Consider the following 21,958-nt stretch of genomic DNA (forward strand, 5'->3'; position numbering starts at 1 on the left):
TTATCTCAACTTAAACAACAAAATATGTGGTTTTAACCCTTTGGGGGGTCACTGTCGACCTAGGGTCGACCAGGAAATGACTCCCCTTCTGTTCACTGTCGACCACAGGTCGCCAGTAGATTGTGCGTTGAAAATCCATTGATATATATGCAGTTATGGCAATCCCGTCTAGTTCATTTTCAATCCGATAGCTGGAGCTGAGAATGATCAATTGCTACCGATTTTCCATAGGGTTGCTTCAGTGAACCTGGACCAAATTTCGAGTTGAAGTTCACACAGAAATCACAGATTTGGGAGGTTTAGAAAACATTCTTTTCACCCCAAAACACTTCGAATTCCACCTTAATCATTAATTTCTGCATTGTTCCTGTGTTAGTAGTATTTAAATAATTTTTCCAAGAATTCAGCAAACATTTTGATTTCTTAACAATTCTTGGTGTTTTTTTTTCAAAAATGGATGATGATATACACTTCCAACTGCACTCATTAGAAAGCTCTTGATGTAATGAACAAACTTCTCTCCAAAATTATCAGATCAGTGATTTCTGAGCTACAGGCTGTGAAAGTCAAAGTACCGAAAATGACATGAAAAGGACAGGGGCCATTGTGCTCACTGTATAGATATTTGTTAGTTAGTAATTCATCATGGTTAAAAATATGCTACATGTGTAGTATATAGGTCAAATCAAAATTGGTATGACATGTGATGTATCCTTGCTTGGAGTACCAACCACTAATATTGCAGAAAACAAGCACTTTTACCTTTTCAGTTTTGGCTCCCTGGTAGCCAGGTCAAGAATCATATTGGACCGAAATTCTGTGTCTTAGGTAATCTGACCTAGAGGGTCATGTGTACCACGTTTCAAGTTGTTAGCTAAAGCGGCTAAGAAACGTGCCATTGTTACACTTAAACAGCCAATTTTGGCCATTTGACCTTGAAAAGTAGGCCAAATCAAAAACTCATACGACAGGTGATGTATCTTTGCTTGGAGTACCTAATATAAAAATACTATCGAAAACGAGTTAATAACTAGAAATTGACTTATCAGTCAAATTGAAGACTGTACTTAGTATACTATTAGGATGATGATGAGGAAAAAGACTGTTCATTGGCCAAACAAACTTCTATCAAAAGGTCCATGCACACAGTGACAGTGCCGTGGTGGTGAACACTAATAAAACTAAGAGAAAAGAACGACATATCACTTTGTGTGCCTTCAAACATGTATATAGTTCGAGCCAATAAGGTTTGCTTCCATCTTAACCATATTTTACCGACATTTAAGTGCAATGAATGAGGTTTAGCCTACCTTAAAATGTCTAACAATGTCATTTCAGATGTGAAACATGTGAAAATTCCCCTGTAGCTCTTACATAAGGGCAGAGACCTGTATTCATCCACGACCGGAAGTGTGGCACAGTCACATAGAGCTTATCAAAATGTGAAGTTATGGTAAATACATGGCTGGGATGGAGCAAAGTGGAATTAATTCTCAATCTGTGGTTGATTCTTAATCTACAGAGTCAGGCCATCACAGAAATATGCTTTTTGATAATATATTTAAGAAAATGTGGTCTCACTGGTCAGTTTAGAACTTGTACTTTGACAGGGCCATATCAATGCGCCAGTGACGTTTTGATGGATATGGTGTACGGAAATCTTTTTTTCTCAGGCAATCGGTATTGGAATTTTTTAAAACTTTATTATGCTATTAGCAAAGGGTTCTTCTTGACATATATAAAATTTTGTGCAGATTGATTGGTCCAAGGTGTACTTTTTTTACCAAAACATATGCACAACAATGTACATGTAATGTACACAAGTTTTAATAGAGGACTCTGGCCATAAGTCATTTTCCCAACCACTCCAATCAATGCTACAGCCAATTCAGCGGAGGGAAGCAGTTCAGTAAAAGGAATTGCACAGAGCACCAATTGAGTCTACCTTGGTTGATTGTGTTGTTGTTATTATTGTTTTTCTGAATTGGTTGCCACTTCCTGAAATGCCTTGCCCTGTTCAGGGTTTAGAAATATTAAGTGCTTGCCTCCATAAGGGTTAAGTGATATTATGAAACGTGCCATAGTTACACTCAAACACCCAACATACACCAATTGACCTTCACTGGTACCTTGAAAAGTAGGTTAAATCAAAAACCTGCAAGAAGTATGATACATCCCTCCTCGGAGTAACGACCATAAAAATATCATTTAAAACAACTCACTGATAAGCGAGATATTGCACTTTTCCTTTTTTTAGTTTTGGGCCCCTGGTGGCCAAGTCGAGAATCAGATTGAACTAAAATTCTGGATCAGAGATTATATGATGTGTAGGGAGTCATGTGTACTAAATTTCAAGCTCATAGCTTTACGGGTAAAGAAACGTGGCAAATTTACACTCAAACGACCAATTTACACCATTTGACCTCTGTGACCTTAAAATTAGGTCAAAACAAAAACCCTTATGATATGTGAGGTATCCTTGCAAGGAAAACCTACCAAGAGAGAGATCACTCTTTTTAGGTTTCCATTTTTGGCCCCCTGGTGGCTAAGTCAAGAATCTGATCTGACAAAAATTCAGTTTCCGAGGTCCTGTGTACAAAGTTTCAAGTTGGTAGCAAAATTGGTTAAGAAACGTACCACTCTTAGAATAACAATGAAGACGACGACGGACACAGTGGTAATATATAGACTACCCTATGGTGAGCCAACAATTTTTTTATAGTTTTATGGTAAATGAAATGGCCAGGGGCCATTGTGCTCACTGTATAGATATTTGGTGGTTAGGAATACATCTTGGTTTTAGGAATTAATACCGAGCTGGCGGTCATTGGTTGTATAATCAAGACCGCTCGGGTAGACCGAAAATGCAGTCCAAAACCCGAGGCGCTTCGCCGAGGGTTTTGGACGTAATTTGAGGTCTACCCGAGCGGTCTTGATTATACAACCAATGACCTATTCTAAAAGGTTTCAAAATTAAACAAATTAGATACGATTTGAAAGGTATATATGTTCCGTTTTCGTCAAAGAATGATCCAGCCTGGTGTCCGGAACTCCGCCATATTGTTGCTTGTGAAGATGACGTCACGCAGCAAGGGAATTCCCAATCTCGTCTTTGACCTCTTCTGAATCCTGACTGACGACCTCGAAAGAGTCCTCGGGTATCCTCCCTACTTCACAAATCCCAATATCGGGGAATACTTCAAAATCTCGTGTTCTTGACATTGTTTTGTGGGGCTGAGTCGTTGCTTCTTGGTGAAAATAATTCGTCTGCTAAAATTCAGAATTTTATACCTACCCAGGCGGTCATTGGTTACGATACCAAGACCGCTCCGATCAAAACGAGGCGTAATGTATTTTGTATTAGAAACAATGATATACTGTGACTAAGGCCTTTTAGAATAAGAAACATGCTGTATGCATAGTATGTAGGTCAAACCAAAGTCGGTATGACATGTGATGAATCCTTGCTTGGAGTACCTACCATAAAAAATCATTGAAAACGAGTGATTAATAAGCGAGCTATAGCACTTATTACCATTTTTAGTTTTGGCCTCCTGATGGCCAAGTCGAGAATCAGATCAGATCACAACTCAGTGTCAGAGGTAACATAAATAGAGAGTCATGTGTACCAAATTTCAAGTCCGTAGCTTTAGTGGTTAAGAAACGTGCCATAGTTACACTCAAACGGCCAATTTACACCATTTGACCTCTGTGACCTTGAAAATTAGGTCAAATCAAAAACCCGTAGGATATGTGATGTATCCTTGCTAGGAGAATAACTCACTCATAAGAGAGATATCACACTTTTTAGGTTTCCGCTTCTGGCAAAGTCAATACTCAAATTTGACCGAAGTGCATTGTCAGAGGTCCTGTGTACAAAGTTACATGTTCATGGCTCTACCGGTCAAGAAACGTGCCACTCTTTTTGAAACAGGATACACACGACGGACAACGGACGAGCGTTGTTGGATAGACTCCCCTATGGTGAGCCAAAAAGAGATTTTATGGAGCTATTTGTGCAATTAAAAGTTTTAGAAGTTTTGACACTCCGAATATATAAGCTTCAGAATGCATGCAAAATAAATATATAGTGCTGTACACATTGTTAGAATTTTTCGCCGATGAACACTGAGAAATGTCATGTTGTTGTATTGGCTGACGCTTCGTGAATAGGCTAAAATAATGGCAAAAAGGCGCCTAATGTGTGAAGATGTCCTACATATGCTTGACAGCGGTGATTCTGGTGATGGAGACGGAGACATTGATGATGGTGGATCGGATATAGATAAGCATAGTGACTGCATTCAGAGTGATGATAGTCAGGCAAGTCGTAATAATTGTTTTCAGACTGGTGACATCACAAAAAACAAACATTTCACATTTCTGCCTGCTTGGCCCACAAGGTGTTAATTCCATGGACTTTTTTAAAAATAACTGAGACTGATTTTGACTGCAGAGTTACTAAGATTTCAAACAAACAACACTTGTAAATCATGTAACACGAGATCACATGAAAATCAATTCCGATATCTCCATTTTACTTCTGAAAATTACATACAGAAAATTAGAAAAGACAACGGCGGCATACTCATGAAATGCGATGGCGAGAAGCGTGCTTTAGTATACAGCAAAATAATTTCTTATGACATCTAATTTTTGCAAGCTTGAAAAGTAGGTCAAATCCAAAACCCATGTGACATATAATACCATATGGTGGTTAGATTTTCCCATGATATCTGATCAGTGGCAATCGGGAAAGTCGTTAAGCAATAATTGCATTTCTAAGGTTTTCAGATTTGGCTCCCTGGTGGTCAAGGGGTGAATCAGTCACCGAGATCACTGCAGTCCCTGAGATCACCTGACTATAGGATACTCTACATGTGTACCAAATTTGAGATCGATGGTCACTGCAGTTAGGAAATGTGCCGTAGTTAAGGGCCAACAACCAATTTATACGATTTGACCTCTGTGACCTTGAAAAGTGTAGGTCGAATCAAAATTGGTATGACATTTGATGTATCCTTTCTTGGAGTACCTAACATAAAAATATGCAAATGAAATGGTCCAGGGATCATGTGCTCACCTCAGGTAATATTAGTGTATGTCATTTGCAGTGGATATGGGGAGAACAGTTTCGGTTATCAAAGTCAATTGCATCAACATAAGGTTCTGTTTGTGAAATTGCTTGACATCTGTTCAACAGTTTAGGAGTAATAGGAATTTTCAAGATGGTAGCTTGGCGGCCATATTTGTCATCGGATTTCACTGAAAATTGGGGATATTGTTTTGGAACTGCTAATTGTCCGTCATTCGGTTCGGCTCATTATCATAATGCAACTTCGGAACCGAGGAGTGCCACTATCAGTGCCAAGACAAACCAGGCTCCTGGGCGAGAAATTTCCTAAGTTTTTTGGCAGGAATAATTTGTACTGCGCATGAATAAGAGAGTACCCATGCTAGTGATGGGATGGGGTGGGAGAAGGGGGATGGTCTTACAATTACAGATTTATTATCTCTTTATCACTGCATTTGGGGCAAGTAACTTCAACTCTCTTATTATCCGGAATCTCAAGGTTTTTGGGGTCGAAGATGGGAGGGGGTGGGGGGCAACCTGCTGCGTGTTCTTGCGCACTGCTATTCTACTTTAGCTGAAACACTAAATGTACAGAGATTGCAGTGTTCTCTCTGCAGGGGCTTAGGTTGGGCGCTCCTGGGACCAATGCTAGCGCTAAAGGTGGGGGGTCGATGGGTCCTCTCCAAGAAAGTTTTCAATTTTAGAAATGCACAATGGTAGTGACCCGAGGTCAGCTGAAAGCAGTTCGGAGTAGCATAGCCTTAGTAATCTTCATCAGTCTTTTTGTTCGTGATTTCACTTTCCCACAGTTACGAAGAACAGAACACACGTCACAGCGAGGATCCGCATGCCATTAAAAAAATGCATTGTAACTGACTCAACCAAAGGAAAAATAAATGCATGTTTAGGGTATCATTTAAAAGAGTTAATCAAGCTCTTTCTAATGACATACTTAACTTAAAATAAAATTTAGTAGATTACATATAATCGATGTTTCAAGGTGGGTATACCTTCTTGGAGACATCCTGTATTTTGCTTTTTTTCTATTCATTTGCAATACTTTGCATAAGTCTATTGTTTTACTAATTAGCAGTTTTCTGATGGCATTTTTTTAACAACACTTGAAGAATGGCCCAAACTATAATCACTGTGATTTGGATGAAAATAGTAATAAGTAATAAGTACCCCAAAAAATACTCAATCAGCAATCAGATTTTGTAACTTTTTTTTTCTCCTACACCTGTTATACAACTCACACAGGCCTCACTTACCTTCTGATCAGAGTCCAAGATTTTGTCAAACGTCTTGAATGCACTAATATTGAACTTGATGAGTTCGCCGAGCAGATCAAAGCTACTTTGCAGGATTTCCTTCGGTCTTATATCGTGCTCCACGATGTTGCCAGCGACATGCTGGAGCAGACCACGCCGAAGAAGGAACATTTGATCACAGTAGGAAGTGGTACCTCGGAGATAACTCTCAACTGCCCGTGCTAACCAAAATCTAAAAAAAACAATGTTTTTTTAACAAGCAAAAATAACACCGCAAAGTGACCAGAACCCCTCAGCCCACACACACTGAAGGTTACATTATATTAAAATTGGCTTGGCGGCCAATCATTCATTCGATATCAAGCTGAAAGTATTTTGTGAGAAAAAAGGACCTTTGTGACCTTGAAAAGTAGGTCAAATAAAAAAACAGGGTAGTTCGTAATGTAGTCTCATGAGCAGTGTCCACAGTTCATGATTTTAACGAGCATAATACATGAGATATAGTCAAAATTAGCTTTACACACGAAGCACCCCGAGCGCGAGCATAGTTCGAAAATAGTCAAAACTGTCGAAAGGCACAATGGCACCATACCCAAAGATGAAAAGCCTTTAGCCTCAATAGCTATGGAGATATGCTCTGGAAACCAATTACAGTCAATTTACGCAATTTGACCAGTGACCTTGAAAATTAGATCAAATCAAAAACCTTGGTATTATGCGATGAAGTCACCAGAGCAGTGTCTACATTAAAAATGTCGTGATCTCAACTAGCGTATTTCAAGAGATATAGCCAAAAGCAGTTCTTCACATGAAGCGCCCTCCGGGGCCAAGCGTAGTCCGAAAATCATAAAAACTGCCAACAGGCACAATGACACCATAAGACCTTCAAACCACCCAGTTAGAAAATGCCTAGCATTTATGATTATAGAGACAGGCTCCAAAACTGACGGACTGACGGACAAGACATGATGACATAAGCTCACCTAGGTGAGCCCAAATTGAAACAAGATGTCCATGGGCCTGGCACTCAGCTGAATGTAGAGATGCTCTGTTTTCTTTCTTGCGGCATGCAGTTTATATAAATATTCTGTCGCAAAACTGAGCTAAAAATGGTTTCCAAGATGACCCTATGCCAAATTAAAAAAAACCCAAAGAGGCCTTTAGGCAAGAGAGCTTTGCTCGGTCCATCTGGTTGTACATATAACTTTATATAATGAGTGTGATTACAAGTTGAAGGTTGTAACAGAGGGTAAATCTTACTAGTTGCGATGGTTCCTTTGACAGCCACATGGTCACAACCCAGTAGACAACCAGTTTCTGCAGTCTGGACCTTTACATCAAATCTGTTGAAGTTCAGGTTGAGACAAACCAGTCCATTAAATGCATGGTCACAACCTAGGACAACTAGTATATGCAGTCTGGATCGTTGTAACAATTCCTTTGAAGTGCAGGTTGTGAAAAACAGTCCAGTCGAGGCATGGTCACAACCTTGGGGCAAGTAGTTTCCCTCTTGACTACCGGGCCTTTCCAATCGTTCCATACCAGGGCCTTTTTTATTGGTAATATTGTACAGCCACGTGCATCTGTCAAAACCTCCTCCTAAAAAGGTCTATTATAGCGACCGCTCAAGTCGACAGCGGTATAACACGTTTATTTGATTGTGACCACTATAGCGGTCGGCGGTAGTCAAGAGGTTGTCAAGGCAGCCTGGACCTTTAAATCAAATTGTTTGTCATGCAGTTTGAGACAAACCAGCCCACTAGATGCATGATCACAACTAGAAACAGTCCGGAACTTTACATCAATTCCTTTGAAGTGTAGGTTGGTTGTGACAAACTAGTCCGGTGAACATGGTCCAGCCCAGTAATTGCCATATTGACCTTTATATCAGGGATAGCCAACCAGTTTTGATGAACAAGTCTAAGGGGTTTGATTAAAAACTTAACATTTGTAAACCAACTGCCACATACTGTTTTCTTTATTTAATCTTTTTTTCACATTACTTTAATCTGTACTATAAGACAGTGCAGGTGAGCACTGATGTTAAATGGGAGGTGCAAGATGTTTGGTTGGTTATATGGATATGAGTGGAGCTTAGCAGACAGCTCCTATCTCTTGGTCATCTAAGACTGTAAATATTGAAATGCTGCTGTCATTCATCCCTGTAAAATACTAATTACTAAGATTGCAAGAATCTTATGAGAAAAACCTTAGTAGTTGATTTCTTAGCAAGAAATTAAAAGAACAGAATTACTAATTAAAATCTTACAAGATCTTACAATGATTATTATTGGTAAGAAATTAATTGGTAAGAAATCAGCAAGAATACTTTTCTCAAGAAGAAATTGGTAATTTCTATATTACTAATTTTTTCGTTGAGAAAAATCTTGGTAATAAGTTGGTGAGATAAATATTAAATATGTAGTGTACATCATAGTGTGACATTCTTTGATTATAAATGCTCTACTATCTATGTGTACATTTATATACTAGGAGTATGGACCTATAATTTCTAATTGAGAATTTTGAGTAAATTCATACCAATAGTATTGATTGACAGAAGGCTGTACAAGAGAATAGCTTCGCCATCGGCATGTTAATATTCAACCCACTTGTCTTTAAGTTGATTTTTATCACCACACATTACAAGTGTGGTTGACAAAACTAATAATACATGGAAGGAAAATCTTACAAATATCGCTGCTGGATAAAAAAGATGACTACGTAAGTTATTTTCAAGTGAAAGTCTTTTTTATGATATATGAAACAAAACATAATCGCAAAACAAGAGCTACGCATGTGTAGCAAATGATTCTGACCTGATTTTTTTGGGATATTCTTGTCGATGTTTGTTAGTGAGGATATGGAGAAAAGAGCATATGACATCATATAATTCTACTGCTTCACGCTCTGAACAGTGCATCTGACAAGTGACCAGCAGCCCCACAGTCAAGAGCACAGTGAGATACCCAGGATGTGAAAACTCATGTATGCAAGTGTGGAAGATTCGGGCCTGAGCCATTGCACATCTTTGAGTCAACTCTGCCAATAGAATCACCGTGAACTAATCCGTATTGAAAAATGGGCCATTACATGTCTGGTCACTTAAACATTCCAAAAACTGTCTTGTTACCTTATATGTTACTATGTTTAGGTCTATTTTGGACTGTGGTTGTACTGTTTATTGCTTCCTGTCTATTGCCGACGAACAAAGGTTAGAACGTCTTCAGTACAAAGCAGGGAGAGTTATTACCGGTGGTATTCAAGGTACAAGTTATGTAAAAGTTTTGCAGGAACTCAGTTGGTGTACCCTATCTGAAAGATGCCTTTACTTCAAAGGCAACCTTGATGTACAATATTGTGAATAAAAATAGTCCCGCTTTTCTTCAAACAACTTTTTTCAGCATTCAACCAAGAAATACACATAACACTTCGTAATGCGGACCATCTACAATTGCCTAAACGCAATGTTCCCAATTTTTACGAAGTAGTCAAGGTCGAGAACGTTATGTTCACTTATGGTTTAGTAGTGGAAATGAGGTCTGCGACATAAAATGTCTCTTGACTGACACGAGAGAGAGCAGGATATCATGATTAAATCTCAGTATGAAAGGTAAGTTACCGAATCTGGTTTTTGCTTCGTACAGATGGGTCTTTTATCGCACAATTTCTTTTGCCTATGTCATCGTTATCACATCTCTCGGACCGGGTGGTATTTGATGATTGCATAACTCGCGTCCGTTCCTGAGTGACGTAACCCAGTGGTCAGTTACCCATATCTTGTACAATATATTTCGAAGAACTCCTAAATAGCCACAACGCCATGGTAAATGAAATGGTCCGGGGACCATGTGCTCACCTCGGGTAATGTAATGCATGTCACTTGTAGTGGATATGGGGAGAACAGTTTCTGGCTAGCTTCACCAGTTTTGATCCCATTGAATTATATTCTTCTTCTTGGCTCAATGGCACAAGAGAAAATAACCATACCATCTAACTATACCATTTTGGTTATAAAGTTGACTAAATTTCAGGGTTATTGAAGAGTGTACATGAAGAGTTCAGGCGCAAAAACCGACAAACGCCATTCCCGCCGAAAATAAACCATGACTACCACGTGAGAGTTGAAGGTGCTGCCATTACGATAATCAAAACCGTTTTCCCGCAAAAGCAGACACATCCCCCGTATAACGCGCAACAATTCTCTGTTTGTCGTCAAAAGCCGACAAGTCACATGCGCCGTTCTTCACAGAGACCGACAAATCCATTCAGCCAATCAGCGCGTCAGAATTCATGACGTCACCAAGATGGCAGCACCCATGAATTCTCTCAAATCGATGTAAAATTTCCTGTTTATTTCTCGAAAAATCAGCATAAATAATGGAGAACTTTGATGATATTGATGAGCCAGTGATTCTTTCACCTACTGGGCGTAAGAAAAGAGTCAATCCAGGAAGTTCTGCTCGCACAGTTTCGAAAGGATTGCGAAATAGCGGCGGCAGAAAAATTCCATCGATTTCGTGTGTACACAATGCACGTGGCTTCTGTATGGCGAGTTCGTTATCCGGTGAGGCCCTTAAATGTGCACAAGATCAGCTCTATTCGACCCCTGACAAGGTAAAACAGGATGCTACCCTACTCTCCTACATGGACATTAAGAAATGTGCGAGGAGGCGACCAAAAGTAGCAGATGTAGCCAAGAGAAATGCAAGAGACATTACTGTGAAGTACTGCACTTTGGATGAAAACAAAAACCGTGTCCCAGTGTGTAAGGCTTCCTTCATGAGCATTTTTGGTGAGTAGCTGCACGTTAGTAGTGACTAAATCTTGAATTTCAGCCAAGATGAAGCTCCAGACCCCTTCCTTTAGGTGTCTTCCATGATTAGAATCAACAATACAATGCTATCAGGCCTATATTGAAACTGTGATATGCACTGTGTCATAACGTCGTGGATTTTCCTTCTGTTGAGGCGATGCGACAATACTTTACGACGTAGTAGCTTCCTAGAGTCTTTGCTATTTTAATTCTGATCTTTGTTGATGTTGTTTTTCATTCTATCATTTCAGGTATCAAAAAGGATCGACTGGCGAATATTGCCAAGTACTGGTTGGAAAACGGTGTTGCAAGGCCTGAAAACTGCGGAGGGGTGCGGAATGCGGAACGAAATCTTGCGAGAAAGACTGCCATCCACGATCACATCAAGATGTTCACGTGTCGTGCGAGCCATTATGCACGGCGTGGGGCTCCAGGGCAAAAGTATCTGCCAAGCGATCTCAGTGTCAAGAAGATGGACCAGCTTTTCACGGCCCAAAACCATGACCAGGTTTCATACGCATTGTACTACAGCGTCTTTGTCTATGACTTCAACCTAGGATTTGGTCATCCGGCAGTCGACATCTGCAGTGCTTGCCTGAAGTTTCACTTTAAACTGAGGACCAGTCAATCTCGGATGAGGAAAAACGTGAAACATCAATGATGTTTATGCTCCACAGGCGTCGAGCAAGGAGGTTTTATGACAATTTGAACAATGTTCATTTACAATGTGTTTCGACATTATGGAGAACCTCGTGTTGCCGAAGTCTCCCATTGGACAAACCTTTTACCCGCGCCAGCTCTTCTTGTATGTCTTTGGTGTCGTTCATCACCGCGGCCGTGGTCAACCTCAGGGAAAGGATGACATTCATCTGTTTGTGTGGCTCGAAAGTCAAAATCGTAAGGACAGCAACATGGTGGCTTCAGCGCTGAATCACTACCTTGTTTCTGTTGTTGGGGATGATCTGAAAAACAACCAGCACCTGCGCTTGTTTTCTGATTCCTGTTACGGCCAAAACAAGAACATTAATGTTCTGTCTATGCTCTGTGCCACGAGGAAGCAGAAGTTCCCGCAGCTGAACATAGAGTACACGTTCCCCGTCAGAGGTCACAGTTTCCTGCCAGCAGATCGTGCCTTCGGACGCATCGAGCAGGATATCAGGAAACACGACCAGATACTAATGCCAGACGAATACATCGAGATTTTGTCTAACCATGTGCATGTCCGTATCTATGGAAATGACTGGAAGTGTCGGGATTACAAATCTCCTGCTGCTGATCACTGCAAGTCACAGCGCTCCTTCAAGATCAGTGAGGCGAAGATGTTGCGAATTGATTCCGACAAGGTTGGATTAAAGCAGGAGTACGGTGGGGAGTATTGCGACTATGCCATACTCAAGAGGGGCAAGAAGTGGGAACATTTCAGGGCAGCTGAAATGCGAATGGTCAACTGTGTGAAGCCTGCTAATGAAACGGCCATGGGCCATTGTGCTCACCGTATAGATATTTGGTGCTTTGGAATTCATCCAGGTTAAGAAACATTGTACATGTATAGTATATATGTCAAACCAAAGTCGGTATGACATGTGATGTATCGTTGCTTGGAGTAAGTACCATAAGAATATCATCAAAAACAAGTCACTAATAAACGAGATATTGCACATTTTACCTATTTTAGTTTTGGCCTCCTGGTGGCCAAGTTGAGTACCAGATCAGATCAAAATTCAGTGTCCGTGGTAACATGACGTAGGGAGTCATGTGTACCAAATTTCAAGTTCATAGCTTTAGTGGTTTAGAAACGTGCCATAGTTACAATCAAACGACCAATTTACACCATTTGACCTCTGTGACCTTGACAAGTATGTCAAATCAAAAACCCGTATCATATGTGATGTATCTACCATAAAATTGTTACCAAAAACTAATCAGTAATAAGCGAGACATGGCACTATTCAAATTTTTTGGTTTTGGCCCCCTGGTGGCCAAGTTAAGAATCAGACCGGACCGAAAATCAGTGTCACAGGTCATCTGACCTGTGACACCTGGGGGTTATGTGTACCAAGTTTAAAGTTCATAGCTTTAGTGGTTAAGAAACATGCCATATTTACACACAAACAGCCAATTCACACCATTTGACCTCTGTGACCTTGAAAAGTACGCCACATTGACCTGTTTTTTTGTTAACATCTAGAGCTACGTAACAGGTGTCTTCATACCAAATTTAAAGACTATAGGACGAATAAAGACAAAACGTGCCACTATCGGTGAAATTTTAGAGTTTGACCCCTGTGACCTTGAAAAGTAGGTCAAATTGAAAACCCGTAAGATATGTGATGTATACTTCCTAAGAGTACCTACCATAAAAATTTTATCGAAAACAAGTCACTTATAAGCGAGATATCACACTTTTTAGATATCCACTTTTGGCCCCCTGGTGGCAAAGTTGAGAATCAGATCAAACTAAAATTCAGCGCCAGAGGCTATGTGATATAGGGGGTGATATGTACCAAGTTTCAAGTTCATATCTTTAGTGGTTAAGAAACGTGCCATAGTTTACACTCTAACGGCCAATTTACGCCTCATGACCTCTGTGAGCTTGAAAAGTAGGTCAAATTAAAAACCCGTATAATATATGATGTATATTTGCTATGAGTACCTACAACACAAGTTTCATCGAAAACAAGTCACTAATAAGCGAGATATCACACTTTTTAGATATCGACATTTGGCCCCCTGGAGGCCAAGTTGAGAATCAGATCGGACCGAAATTCAGTGTCAGAGGTCACCTGACCTAGGGGGTGCTGTGTACAAAGTTTCAAGAACATAGCCCTAGCGTTTAAGAAACGTGCCACTGTTTCTGAAACAGGATACGACGGACGACGACTACGACGACGCCGCCGCCGACGGACACAGCGCTATCGTATAGACTCCCCTTACGGTGAGCCAAAAAGGTGACGTCCTCAAGCTTCTTGGTGAGATTGGCGTAAATAATGCTGTCCGCGAATATTATGAGGATGCTCTGGAGGAAGTTGGTCAACATAACATTGGCAGGCAGGATCTTCAAGACAGTGAGGAGGAGGACTAATCTTTAGTGTTGAACTGGCTCATTTTCCTTCAGGGAACTGACAATGAACACTGCCCAATCTTGGCATGCTGAAGAACCTTGTCTGTGACACTTCCATCCCTGACCCAATGAAACCCAACCTTTTAAAAGTAAAAGTAAAAGTCTCAGGTACTGCAATTGTATGGTGTGTGATACAGATAGTGTGAAAGGAATATAGGAAGTTTTATCAAAACAGTAAAAAAATGAGGTTTATTGGGTCTTGGATTGACGGCTCTAGACTGATTTTATAGTCCGATTTTATTGAATGGGAAACCAGCTGTATGTTTTTTTATCAGCCCCAGGGCTTTTGTAGTTCACTTTTAATACTCACCAATCATTATTGAAGAAGAAAGGTCACAATTCTCTTCTTTTGAACCTAATGCCGTGGTCACACTGGGGTTTTAACACGAATTGAATTCGAATTAAAACGTTGATACGTATTGGGGCGTCACACTCAATTCGGTTCATACCGATCTCAATCCGCTTTAACCAACACGGTTCTTAAACCGAATTGAATGCGAATCAGCTAATCCGAATCAACGAAACCGTATTGAGATTTCAAGTGTGACGCGCTTGATACGAATTAAGGTTTTCGATCGCACTGCGCATGCGCCCGGCGCATGGAAAGTGACCTTTGACCGCGGGAACTAGTGCTCCGAACTAGTTAACTGATGTATTTAAATGATCTCATTAACTCAAATCGTTTTTCGTTATGCCATAGAATAGGGAAAAATCAACTCCCTTGCACGTGACTTGCATTTCCATTTCCTGGCAAGGTATGTTGCCGCCGGTTCGTTGGTCAAAGGTACGCTGGTCAGCAACATCGTCGCGGCGGGGTTTTCCCCGGTTTTGGCCTCGTTTTCGAGGGCGAGGCCGGGATTCTCCGCTAATAGCGACGGTGGTGTTGACTCGCTGAGGACACTCCTCTTTGACCCGAACTTTGGCAATAGGCATGGCCCAGAGATGGAAATGGTCAAGCACCTTACGCGATTTTAACTTGTTAATAATGACTGTGTGATACTGTGATATTATATACTTATATGTTTTGTACTCGTAAATTTTATTCTCCCATATGGGAGGTTAATAAATAATAATAATAATAATAATAGATGGCGCGTCATTAGTATGCATTGAGTGTGGCGCGTTTTAAACCAATTTGAATGGGTATTCGGGCCAGTGTGACGCGACCGTTCTGAAACTGAATTAATCAATTCGTATTCCGGAGAGCGCTCTACGGAATTCGGTTTCAATTCGCATCCAGTGTGAACACACCATAATATAACATAATATAAATTTGTCTGTTTTTGTGAAAAAATTAATTTTGGGGATTTGTCTGTTTTTGCGACCAAACACAATCAAAAGCATGTTTTATCCCGAAAAATAAATAAATAAGATTTTTGGGAATTCTGTCTCCTATTATATTATTTGTATCAGTTCAGTATCACCCCATATGAATTTGATATGTTTCACCAGGAAGGCACAACAAAAAAATCTATTTTACACAAAAGAGCTAAAATGGATTTGTCTGCTTTTGCATCTGAACTCTCCACATGTCATATGGAAATTGGTTGACATCTGTTCAACAGTTTTGATAGGAGTACTGCAGTCATTCATATACTACTAGTATCACCTTACAACAAAATCTCAACTGGCTCTCTTCCCAACACTTTTATATACATCACCAATCTGGTTCCATTGCCCCTGGGTACATGCTATCAAAAACAGAACAGAGCTTCAGGGTTTCAGGAATTAAGAGTAGTATAAAAGTGGAGGTTCTAGCTCACAGTCATTTTCGCAGCGTCAACCAAGTGCCTAGGCCTTGCGGTTACAAAATGCCCAAAAGTGATACAGAAGGAAATACAGACACCATTACCTAAGTAATATTACTAGCTTTGCTGACTTTGTCATGAATTTGGCCCCTGGGGTGGATGACAGTTGTGAAGGTTTTATTTGAACTGCAGTGAATGAAGTAGTTGAGGGGTTCTTTTGTCACATCCGCTCTTCAATACCTTCAGTGCCTTTGCTCCAACTGTGTTTAAGCAGGCCAGCGCAAAACTGCTCTTTCAATACCTTTAGTTTGATACCATTAACGCGACTGCCTTCCTCTAACGGTGTTCAAGTTGTTTAGTGAGTCAAAAAAAGTATATCAGGGTAAACCTACTCTTAAACACTTTTAGTTTGATATCAAACACGGATGACACCTTTCGCTGTAACTGTCTCCAAGTAGGTCAGTTGGTAATGAAAATGGGTTAGCACAAACCTACTGTTCATTATCTTTAGTTCGATACCAAACAAGACTGCTTTAGCTATAACACTCTTTAAAGTAGGGCAGGTCATAAAAGTAGGTCAGTGCAAATCTCTCCTTCATTACCTTGAGTTTAGATTAGTTCTTGTGACACTGTCTTATTCCCTGCCATAATGCTACAATGCAGTCTCCAGATTGTGACATGAGGCATGATGCCGTCTCTTGCATCACCCGCTTCACTTATATCAATCAGGCTACAACGAAGTCTTACTTGATTGTGACATCAGGTATGATAACGTCTCATACATCCAGTTTATGTGAGCGCTTGGTAGCTGCTCCTCCAAAGGTCTCCTACAAAGTTTCAGTTTTTCACTTGGATACCTTGAGAACTGTGCTCCAGGATTGTTCCTACGGTTTCATGAATATCATGGGATTATTCTGAGATGGTTTGTGTGTTGATAACACTTGCAGTGTTTGTGTTCCTTGTTGGCAACTTTTTGCCCTTTCTAGGGATTCATAAGCCCTGTACATTGTACTTAAAACACACTGTGTACATTGGTGCTGTCAAAATGTATTCACCTGGTGAACTTCATGAGCTCAGGAAATGTGATCTCAGCAGGTCAATTTCGCCTAATCTGTTGACTTGCCTGAGTAGATCACACTTGTTAAGACAGAAGACTAGATGATCAAAGAGAAGTGGAAGAAAGACTCTTGGACTTATTAGTGTTGATCCAATAAACACTCAAGCGTCAGTGAATAAGTTTACTCTGTCATTACAAGGTGTTCAATTTCTGAAATGTGCCTTAGTCAATGCAAGGTCTATTGGGAACAAGCTGGTAGACTGACCAGCTTTATCATTGACAATGTTGACGACACTGATTCCTTTCTCAACCTCTCTATTTTCTATCTAAACATCTCTTATTTACCGTACGGTGCTGTCATCTTCCCTTATAGCGAGTACTATTCCTCAACCTTTTTTTTGCCTTCTGCCCATGCGCGCCGGATCTGCAGTTGCAATCCGAAATCAGCCATAACAACACCTACCAACTTTTTCTCATCAAAACACCATTTATTACACTTTCTATAGTTTCAATTTTACACTAGTCTGCGGCTATTTAACTTCTAAATTCCTTTTCTATCATTCGTACTGGTCGTAGACTCTTGTCATTATGTACTATTAGCCAAAACGTAAGTTTCAGTGTCGCCGCTCGTCTTCGGGCTAGCTGTCCGCCATTCATACATGTACATCGTTACACGTCCTTCACTTCGTGTCTTTCATACAATTATATACAAATAATATTACATCCTGTCTTATTTCTCTGTTGTGCTGTCACGCACAAAAAGTAAAATTGAAACTACAGTTCATTGTAGTTTATTTCGCTAGTCAGGGCCTATATTTTGGCGTTGGTCATTAATTATGTAGCGCAGTGTTCGACCATGCGTTTTGTACGCAGCAGGCTGTACATCAGTGTACATCAGCCGGTCACGCCTCTCCACGTGTATTAGCCCAGTGCATTCACTGTGGTGAGTGCATGTATGCATTCATTGTGAGTGCATGGCAGTGCTGTGTATACTGTGAACTATAAGTTAAATTAAATAAACCTAGTTTGTCACAGTACACATCAATATCATTGAATTCCCTGACTAGCATCCAAATTCAAAGACGGCATATTTGCATTGGGCACATTAATGTCTTAAATTTCTAAATGCAATCTTAAATATTGATCGGTGAATTTATATTCTTTTACTGATCAATTGGCGGCGACACCATTATCTCTCTCTTGCTTTAGGCATATCTATTATCCAAAATTTCTATAAATTCTTCATCTGCTCCCGGATTGCAACTCATTCTTGGCAGCATCCACCCTCATCCAACATGGCTGGTGTTCCGGATCCTTCTGAATTGTTGGCGCCTAGAATTAAAACCCTTCGGTCATCGAGTGCGGGTATCCTGACCAAGCGGATCAATATAGCTGATAAAGCATTGGATGAACGTTGTTCCAGAGCAACCCTTGACAATTGTTTTGATAATATCACAACTGCACTGGACCCTCTCCACGGTACCCACGACATCTACTTCTCCCTCCTTGAGAATGAAACTCAACGTGCGCGTGCCACTGCATGGTTAGAGAAGTACGAGGAAGCTGCATCTGATGCTCTAGTGAAACTACAGGATCGACTGAACACCACTGATCTACATTCCTTCACTGTTGAAACCGAGGCTCAATCCATTCATGACCTTGACCATGTGGAGAATTTGTTACCAGTACCAGCTCAGCCCGGACAAACTTTAGCTGTAACCAGTGCCAGCGTGAGCCAGTGGTTGATGCAAAACCCCGTTGGTGTTTCTCAAGATGTCAGGCCAAAATGTTGTCCTGTAACCACCCTACCATCGTCTACATGTACTCCAGATGTGAAGCCATGTTTGCCTACCTTACCAGTCACAACTGTACCATCGTCCACTCCAGATGTGAAGCCTAAATCAACAACTACTGCAACCCAACCTACGTCGGCTCCCGTGCCAGTTTCTGCAGCCTCGTCAAGGAAAACCACCAGCAGGTCTCACAACTTCATTCCTACATCCAGTTCCATCTTTTCATCTCAGAGGACAGCACCAGTATATTCTACAGCTACATGTACCAGCTCAAAGCAAAACATAACTTACTCGAATGTCATTCCTGCCTCTAGAACAATGCCATATATATCCAATACCATACCTACGCCTGCCGTTGTTACAATGCTTTATTACTCATATAGTCACACAGCTTTAAACACTGAGGCTGCTCCATGGACTCCATGTCACTATCCTGCTGTTTTACTACCACAACCCGCCATAGATGCATGGATCGATAACCTGGTTTCCGGACAAGAGACAGTTCAACCAGCCTCAGAGTTTAGTAATAGTAAGGAGGATCACCTGATGGCGGCCTTTTTGCGTTTGAAAGGGGACCGGAGTCTACCAACTTCTCAAATACCAACATTTGATGGATCTCCTTTATTATGGCCCAAGTTTGTAGAGATGTTCCATACACTCGTCCACTGTCGACCAATCATTGATACCAGAAGAATGGACATTCTTCAATCTCATGTCTCCGGAGATGCGCGGAGTATGATCAAAGTTATAGGATACAGCGGGCGTTGTTATGCGGATGCATGGAAGGAGCTGAAGCGTGCCTTTGGCCATCGGAACCATGTAGCCACAGCCTTCATCAACCTGATAGTCAAGTCTGGTACTGTACCTTCAAACAACCCGAATGCGTTGAGGAAGTTTTACGTCGACATCAGAGACTGTATACTTACTTTAGAACAACTACACTATACATCACCAACAAGGGCGTTGTTAATTATGCTACAACCAAACGTGGCCAGGGAGGAAAATACAACATAAAGGGAAAAACCTACCCAAAGGAAAGCGCCAACCAGAGGGAAAACTCTGGTGGGAGTAGGCGCAAGTCATCATTTGCCATTACCTGCCCTCTTTGCAAGGAAGCTCACCATCTTTACCGCTGTTTCCGTTTCATCAACAAGCGACCAGCAGAGAGATTGGAAGTTGTCAAGACTTATGTCAGAATTGCCTGCGAAAATCTCATCAAGTTAAGGACTGCAAGTCTGATCTATGCTGCAGAGGGACTGATTGCAAGGAAAGACATCACACCCTACTTCATCATAGCTTACTCACGACGAAGAGCGCTTGAGTTGGCATCGGTGCACAAACTCCATCATCCAATTCACAGACCTGCTTTGCCCTCGTCAGAGTCTTTGTTTCCGGTAACAATGGCCGCTGGATTTCTACCGTCGCCCTTCTAGACACAGCTAGCAAGATCACTTGTATTCAGGGAACATTGGCGATGGAACTTGGATTGAAAGGAAAACCAAGGCAGCTGAAGATCAAGACGATGAACGCCGACTCAGTAATTCCTTCACAAGTAGTCTCCTTCAAACTTAAACCTCCAGATGGTTCCACAGATCAATGTTTGTTTGTAAATGAAGCCTGAACAGTCACTGATGATGCCATTCAACACATCTCGAAGGATTGGCATCATTGCTTGGGACTCAATCTTGGGGAGATCAACTCAGAGGAAGTAAAGATTTTGATTGGTATAAATGTTCCAAAGGCCCACCTTCAACTTGACTCCAAGTTAGGACTTCAAGACCAGCCAGTCGCCATACAAACCTGTTTAGGATGGTCATTGCTGGGAGCAACCGAAGATGCAGATAAGGCCGCTGCTGAAGTTAACCTTTTGATGAGCCATGCAGAAGAAGAAATTAGTCAACAGGTTGAGAAGTTCTGGACCACTGAATCATTTGGCGTCAAATCTTCGGAACAAGTTTCAATGTCTATAGAAGATAACAAGGCATCGAAAATCTTGGAAAGCACGACCCACCTTATCAACGGGCACTATGAAGTTGGAATCCTGTGGAAGGACACATGTGACTCACTTCCCGATAACAAGCTTGTAGCGAGGAGGAGATATCATCTTCTTGAGAAGCACCTACAGAAGAACAATGAGATGACACACTTCTACTCTGAGACCGTTAATCGTTACATCGCCAAGGGATTTGCTAGAAAGCTGTCGCAAGAGGAGGCCCTGATAGTTTCGCCAAGAACTTGGTACCTACCCCACCACGGCGTCATGAATCCGAACAAACCTGGGAAAATCCGTGTGGTTTTTGATGCTGCTTCTCTCTGCCAAGGGACATCCTTAAACAACAACCTCATGACTGGTCCTGACCTCCTGAACAGCTTATTTGGTGTGATTCAGCGGTTTCGCCTGTATGCAGTGGCCATAACCGCAGACGTCGAGGGAATGTTCCACCAGGTTAGAGTTCCGAAAAAGAATGCTGACTCTTTAAGGTTTCTCAGGAAAGATGATGTCAACCATTCAGGGCCACCAGATGTCTATGTCATGGATGCTCACATATTTGGCGCGTCAGATAGCCCCACCGTCGCAAACTACGCCTTGAAGAGAACTGCCACCGATAACCAATCGGATTATGATGATGAGATAGTCCAGGCCATCCTGAACGAATTTTACGTGGATGATCTGAACAAATCCCTTGATACAGTACCAATGGCCGTAAAACTTGCAACAGGAGTGGTAGAATTACTTGGCAAAGGAGGATTTCGACTACACAAGTTTATGTCAAACAGCAGCGAGTTTCTGAGTCACATCAACGAGTCTGAAAGAACCATCAAAGAGCTGAACTTTGGCAAAGATGATCCCGGGATTTACAGAACTTTGGGTCTCAAATGGATGATAAAGCCAGATAATTTCGTCTTTAACATCAGGCCAAAGAACAACCCAGCTACCAAACGGGGAGTAGTAAGCACTGTCAGCCAGATTTTCCATACTTGACTCTGTTTACCCTCCGAGGAAAGTTCCTGATAGAAGAACTATGGAGGTCTGATCTAAACTGAGGTTCTCAACGAACAATTCCTGAAAAAATGGCT

At 41.2% G+C, this 21,958-nt stretch overlaps 1 protein-coding gene across 3 annotated transcripts in view; it reads right to left on the reverse strand.

Moving 5' to 3' along the window:
- LOC135495768 (short transient receptor potential channel 4-associated protein-like) overlaps positions 1-21,958 on the reverse strand; it is a 390,467-nt gene that overhangs the window by 66,703 nt on the left and 301,806 nt on the right. For all 3 annotated transcript variants that reach the window (XM_064784679.1, XM_064784678.1, XM_064784676.1), the window contains one exon: positions 6,346-6,577. In XM_064784679.1, coding sequence (XP_064640749.1) covers positions 6,346-6,577 — 232 coding nt within the window. The remainder of the gene's footprint in view (positions 1-6,345; positions 6,578-21,958) is intronic.

Source organism: Lineus longissimus, chromosome 11 (genome assembly GCF_910592395.1).
Source record: "Lineus longissimus chromosome 11, tnLinLong1.2, whole genome shotgun sequence".
In the NCBI taxonomy this organism is placed as follows: Eukaryota; Metazoa; Nemertea; class Pilidiophora; order Heteronemertea; family Lineidae; genus Lineus; species Lineus longissimus.